Source organism: Acanthisitta chloris, unplaced genomic scaffold (genome assembly GCF_000695815.1).
Source record: "Acanthisitta chloris isolate BGI_N310 unplaced genomic scaffold, ASM69581v1 scaffold17416, whole genome shotgun sequence".
In the NCBI taxonomy this organism is placed as follows: domain Eukaryota; kingdom Metazoa; phylum Chordata; class Aves; order Passeriformes; family Acanthisittidae; genus Acanthisitta; species Acanthisitta chloris.
Genome location: NW_008679354.1, coordinates 29,499 through 36,611, shown reverse-complemented (window position 1 = coordinate 36,611; position 7,113 = coordinate 29,499). Strand labels below are relative to the sequence as shown.

General features: G+C 40.1%; 1 protein-coding gene across 1 annotated transcript in view; it reads right to left on the bottom strand.

The window, feature by feature from the left end:
- Nucleotides 1–200: 200 nt before the first annotated feature.
- PRIM2 (primase, DNA, polypeptide 2 (58kDa)) overlaps nucleotides 201–7,113 on the bottom strand; it is a gene marked incomplete at its 5' end in the record, with an annotated part of 34,085 nt that continues 27,172 nt past the window's right edge. The window contains 2 exons of the mRNA XM_009077256.1: nucleotides 201–428; nucleotides 4,090–4,158. Coding sequence (XP_009075504.1) covers nucleotides 201–428; nucleotides 4,090–4,158 — 297 coding nt within the window. The remainder of the gene's footprint in view (nucleotides 429–4,089; nucleotides 4,159–7,113) is intronic.

Here is a 7,113-nt window from a genome sequence, read left to right as displayed (position 1 = left end):
AGAACAATTCCCTAATGCAGTGAGCATAAGCACTGGATGCAATTATAGCTTGAATATCTATATTTCTCTATTTCAGCCTATTCAAAGAGCTAAATGCCTGTGTCTTCCAGGTAATGAAGTGGATATTCCTTAGCACAGGGACAAATCCAGGTAGAAAAGGGAAAGAAGGAAACAGTAACACAGATAACAAACACATCTGCTTAGTCTTCAGTGAAGCATGCTTCCAGTCCCTCCAGCTCTGAATCAGCTGTTGCATTTGAAGAGGTGGGAGTAGAATTTGAATTCATGCTTTCCTGGCTATTATTTTTCTGTTGAGAGTTTCCTGAATTATTTAGTTCCTTCTTCGGTTCTCTACCACCACTTAATAGCCTTTGACTCTCTGTAAAATACTGATTAGGATGATTCAAAGAAAACCCAATGTCATCAACCTGCACAGAAAAGGAAAGGAACACTGAGTTATTATATTTCTTCCTAAAAGTAATCTTTTTTTCATGTTCAAGCACAAAATAATTAGCCATTTAATAAGTTCCAATTTTGTGGAAGAAAAAGGCATCAGTTTGTAAATGCTGCCTCAGTAAATATTAGCATGACACAGATCTACTTTCATCACAAATTTTCTTCTTTCCTGTTAGAAATAAAGGAACTGCTTTGGTATATTCAGACTTTCTCTCATACTGTCTTTGCTGCAATAAAGACAAATAACATCCCAAGCCATCTAAAACAATGTAAGTAAAATGGCATCTCTTTAGAGATGCAGGACAATTGAACCCACACCTTAAAACAGCATTTCCCCAGCCAAAAGAGGGACTGAGACAAGTCTAGAGTGCAAATAGCAATAGAGAATACTACTAAAGTTGTAACAACTGCAGAATACAAATCTAGATCTTAAGCATCAGTGTCAAACTGTGAAGCCATCTAAAACAATGTAAGTAAAATGGCATCTCTTTAGAGATGCAGGACAATTGAACCCACACCTTAAAACAGCATTTCCCCAGCCAAAAGAGGGACTGAGACAAGTCTAGAGTGCAAATAGCAATAGAGAATACTACTAAAGTTGTAACAACTGCAGAATACAAATCTAGATCTTAAGCATCAGTGTCAAACTGTGAATGGGAACAAGAAGCCTCTTTCCCTTTTGTTAGCCACAAATGCAATAGTTACAAGCTAAGACAGAACCCAACAGATCATGCTTATCTCTAGTCCATCAGTGCCAACATCAACATCCTAAAACTACATGCACAACAAATACCAAAGAACAGTTAGTCTTCAGTGGAAAAGAACACACAAAACCAGCATAAGGTGCAGCACATTTATATTGCTCCTTTCTACTTGGCAGGAGCATTCTCTCAGCTCTGCAATTCTTTGCTAAATGAACATTCAATCAATGCTCATCACACATTTCAAACCAACAAAGTTTTCAGGTTTAAGAGTCAACTATTCTGACACATCCACCACAAACCACAGTTTGAGACAACCTTTGTGCCTCTTCTGGGGGGCTCAGAAGTTGGAAATGCTTACTTGAAAAGGTGCTTCCACCTCCTATCCAGGCAATCTGCACCTTTTACCTGCCTGTCACTTCATGTGAATCCTAAGAATATTTGGAGACAAATACTGCTCTTAAAAAATGTTGGAAAACTTACCAAACCTGGGACACAAGAAACCAAGGAAGACTAAGAGTGAGACAGTAATTTTCTGCTCTCACTGTCTTCCCTTGTTCCCAGAAGGGTGAGGCCAATCCAAGCATAACAAACAGCTCTGCACACACACAGGGCTCCCGAGGAAATACTCTGTGGCTAATTTAAGATGCCAAACCCCATCAATTTCAGCCACTTGTGAATAATCATAAAGCAGAGGATCAATGTGTGCTCTAAATGGAGCCCTGATTAAATGCATTAGCACTGCCTAGCTTAGCTCCATCAGCAAATGGTGACAATGGGTGACAAAATCCAATTCAGACAGGAAGAAGACATTAGCAACTGCAGGCAGTGACCTTGCTGGAAAAATCTTAAAAGCCACAGTTCCAGCACTCCAATTTGGTACTCACAGGCAGAAAGAAGAAGAAGGAAAAAAAAAAACCAGAAACCCAAAGCCATCACTGAATTTCATTTCAGTCTTATCTGGATGAGTTTCAGCCAGCCAGCTTTCATCCATGCTCCAATTTTCATTACGTTGGAACTAAATTACTTCTTTATACCAAAAAGGCTTAAAAAGAAGTGATACAGAAAAGAAAGAAAAAAAAAAAAAGAAAAAAAAAGAAAAAAAAAAGGCTTTTCTAGAATAAGCTCTTAATTAGCTCTGGGGTTTTTAACCTTAAAATGTCAGTGTTCTTCAGACCAATTTAAGAGTCACTCTGTAACTCTTAATTGTGTTCTAGCCTCCTCTCTCCCCAGCAAATTGGAATAAGCTGTAGGAGCAGTTCATTGTATGAATGGAACTGACAACTATGTTTTCAGGGGTGATTGGTGCTATTTTGGCTAAAAGCTAGGCTGGTAGTTAAAATTGCTGTATGATCCCATGTACCATTTCTCCTTTTCAAACCTGAATGCCACTAAAATAAAACTCTACAGGATGAAGCTTAGACAACTCCATTTCAGTTCAAAGAATTCTGCCCATTCAAACTATCACCTTTGTGAGAGCCTGAACAGAGAAAGGGGGAGATTTGTCCATAATCAGCATCTGCATTTGTGATATAGAAATAATTCTGTTCTGTGTATTTTCCAGCAAGGTTCAGCGAGCATTTTTCTGAATAAAAATATCCTGATCTGGTTGGAAATTCAGAAGAAATTTGAACACAAAACTGGAGGCCCTTTTTATGTTAAGACTGCTCATGTTACTTCTTGTAAGTTTTACAATGTTTTGAGGTAGGATAGACCAAAGGACATCAATTTTTAACAGCCTCATCATTAACTTATTTGTAAATTAGCAGAAACTTACTACCAAAAATAGAGAAAGTAGATTTCTCTAACAGCTTTGTCCATTCACACCTGTAAATCTATCTGGAATACACTCTACCCAAAGAAAAGTGAATTTGCTGTGCAGTCAAAACTTTAAGCTTGCAACATGTATTGACACAAGTGAAAAGACCTGTCCCTTCAGACAGAACTGTTTAATCCACTCAAAAGGCAATACTAACACAAGACTTTTTTGGGTTCAGCACATTTTGCACACAGTGGCTTTCATAAAAACTCTAGTTTTGTGTATCTGCTTGACAAATACTGTTGTGAAGAACCTGAAGCAAACATTTTGCAGCTGTAGTATCTTTGGAGTTTAACCAAGAACATTTAAAATGACAACTGATCTTACAGAAAAACCATGTGGAGCAATCATGGTGCTACAGCTTTCCCTTCTCATGCTTATTGAAAGGCCAGGGCAGTGCTCATCTCCCTGGACTGGGCACTGGGGAGGTCACAGCTCAGTGCTGTGTTCAGGTTTAGGCACTCACTGCAAAAAGGACATTGAGGCACTGAGTGAGTCCAGCCAAGGGCAATGAGGGCAGGAAAGGCCTAGAACATATGTTGTATGAGAAAGAGCTCAGGGAACTGGGTTTGCTCAGCCTTGAGAAGAGGCTCAGGGGTGACTTTATGGCTCTCTACAACTCCCTGCCAGGGCTGGAGGGAGGTGTGGGATGTGTGTCCTGCCAGGGCTGCAGGGAGAGGATAGAGGGAATGGCCTTGAGCTGAGCCAGGGCAGAGTCAGATTGGATGTCAGGAAAAATGTTTTCCCTGTTAGGGTGTTCAGGCACTGGAATATTGCCCAGGGAGGTGGTGGAGTCACCATCTCTGGAAGTGTTTAAGAGGCATCTGGATCTGACACTGGAGGATCTGGTTTAGGGGTTCCAGCAGTGACAGGTTAATGGTTGGACTCCATGATCTTAGAGGTCTCCTCCAACCTTGATGATTCTATGAGTAGATAAATGCAAAAATTTATAAAAGAATATTTGAAATTATTGAGAAGAAAGCTAACAAGGCAGGACAGCTAATGATGGATGTGAAAACTGCAGGTAGCCTCTGGGCTTCATGCATGATTTCCAAGGCCTTCCTCAAGACAAAATCAGTGATAATAGCTGAACAAAAATTAGTAGCTACTTACATCATGCGTCAACTCAAAGTACTTCTGACAGGCCAGTTGGTAATGCATGCCCTTCACCAGCTCCAGGATCTATAGAGGGACAAAAACGTGACAGATTCAGTAGCAGCACATACATCTTGTTGATACTCTCCATGACAAGGTGTTTCACAACAGCCCTGAAAAACAGCTCCTGGAAATTTGCAGCACATGACATCAGTGACATCTGTGTATCCTACCAATAACATAAAACTGTCCTGGCTGCATTAAAAACAAGATAAAACCACAGGAAGGTATACCTGGTCCTTAAAATGTAATTTCAATACTCTTTAACTTCAAGAATAAGCTGTATCTATATTTTGATAATATAATTGTGACAGTTATTGTCAAACTATCATATTGCAACATCTCTTCCATAATTGCAGACATAAATTTAGCAATCTAAACGGCTGAAGCATGAAGCAATCAAGGACACAATTTGTATTTTTATTTTCCACATTACCAGTTCATGCAGATGCACTGTAAAATACTACTGTGCTCCCATCAGGAAAATTTAATGCAAATCCTTTAGACAAGTATCTGTGAGAGGGGAATGCTTTTACCTTCAATCAGATTTGTCCTTTTTGAAATGAAGTTATTTCTAGTCAAGCTCAGCAGAATATGTGAGTGAATAGGCTGTTTTGAACACCTATTAGGAAAATCATGCCATCTTTTGTAAATACAATTTGCTTTCCAATTCTACTTCAGGTAATCTCTTCTGTGCTGCATAAAGTCCCACTCTTATCACCAGAATGCAATGCTGGTTGAAATATTTTAAAGTTTCATCACCTCCTCCCTCCTTTATATAATGAAAATGTATGCTCTCTCCTTATCAAACAGAGAAAATTGCTGGAATTAAGAGATAGCCTCAATGGAAGGAAAAATAGTTTTCAAGAAATGTTAATTTCAAGCCCCTTTCCCAAGGTTGACCTTTGTGTCAAACACAGCAATATACAGCTTAAATCCCTGCTGTCCTCATTATTGGATGCTGCCTTGTATTTATTGACAAATGTATAAATAAATTACATTTGCTGAAAGGATAAAAACAGCAACACACTGCCAGGAAAGTACTTAGCCACATTATTTCTCTGTAATAGCTCAACTGATTACATTTCTGTCCCTCTCACCACCTCCTGTTAAACCTTCTGTAAAAGAGCAAGGCCAAGGCCAAATAGGCAATGAAGGCTGAAATGCAGCACTATCCATGTACATATGTTTCTTGGTTGTTTTTTCTTAACCTCCTCTCTCCTTGAAATAGACTGAAAACATTCGTAGTCAAGGACTGAAGGAAACTCATCTATTCCAAACACTTCAATTTCATATTGCCTTAGGATTTCCTCTTTGTTCCTTACAATAAAATCTGTGCCATGCAAAAAAGAGCTATCTCCATTTTTAAGAAAATCCTAAACCATGTCGTATGTGTGTACTTTCCTAAAAAGTATTTTTTGCATGATTTGAAGTAATTATCAAAGATCTATTTGCCTCTTGGTTAGTTGAAGGAAATATTGAGATATTTGAGATATCAAGCTGCTATTGTCTTCTCTGACAGTTCAGTGAAAAAATGGTAAGTTCAAGTGGAGAGGGATCAGTGACTGACAGCACAGATGAGAGAATAAAGGGGCACTTATAAATAAATTCCAGTTTTGTAGCAGAGATTATTCTAAGCAAACTATCCTGAAGCTAAGCCCATTTAAGCCCCAACCCATCCTTGGCAAAATCCTGACCCATCTTCAAGGTGGAGACGAGAACATCACTTGACACATGAAAGCTATAATGGTCACGTTACCAGAACTGGCCTTTAATTCTGAAAGAGCAAACACAGTATTGTGCAGCAGCTCAATCTTTACTGCCCAGCTGCAGTGTCATTTCACCTAGGAACTACTCTCCCACTCCCTTGAAAATCCTTATCAGATCTCTCAGAGGCTGCTATTAGGTCACCTCACAGATTTCTCTGCTGTACTACCTTGAAGACATATATCTTGGAGAACAGCTGTTAGAGGGACCCATATCAGCATTCTCCAGTGACATTTGTTAACTAGGTCTTCATGCCACTTCCCTTTGTGACATTGACAGAGTGCTCCACAGAACAGACTCCTGCCAGAACAGCCCAGAGACTTTCATCCAGTTTGATAAATCTACCAATGTACATGATTGCACTGGTAGTCATAATTTTGCTACAGCTCCTTTACCCTCTCCACCACATCACCTCCCTGACTCGGAATGGTTGGCCAATCTCAGCCAAATCTGACAAGTAGAGATGACAAAGCTAAATGCTGATTAGAAGCTGTGGTTGGGTAGAAAAGTCAGACCAACATCTGTGGCTCACTCAGAAGAAAAAAAACACTAAACCAGTTATAATTCAGCTTCTACCCATTGGGAGAGGCAGCCACAAAGTTATAAGCCTGATATTTAGAACCTATATACACTTAAGCCACACACATCATGGGGCCTCAGGTTCACCTTCTGCATATATGATAGGGCTGAGGAATAAGGGGCACATCAAACATACTTAAAGAACAACTTAGTAGATTAACTTGCTTTATCAGGGAACAAACTAATAGGAGAGGAAACAAAAAAGGTTAAAAGCTGCAATAGAATGGAGCTCAGCTCTAAAGGAGTCCTCCGTGTGAGAGAATCATAGAATTTAAGGGTTGAAATGGACCTTACAGATCATCTAGTCTCAGCCTCCCTGCCCTGGGCAGGGACACCTCCTCACTAGATCAGGTTGCTCAAGGCTCATCCAACCTGGTCTTGAACACCACCAGGGTTGGGGCAGCCACAGCCTCCCTGGGCAACCTGGGACAGCAAAAAAACTTTTTTCTAGTATCTAACCTAAACTTCCCCTCCTTCAGGTTGAACCCATTGCCCCTTGTCCTGTCATTGCAGTTCCTAACACAGAGTCCCTCTCTGGCTCCTTGTAGCCCCTTCAGAGATTGAAAAGTTGCTCTGAGGTCTCCACACAACCTTCTCTTCTCCAGGCTGAACAGCCCCAACTCCCTCAGCCTGTCC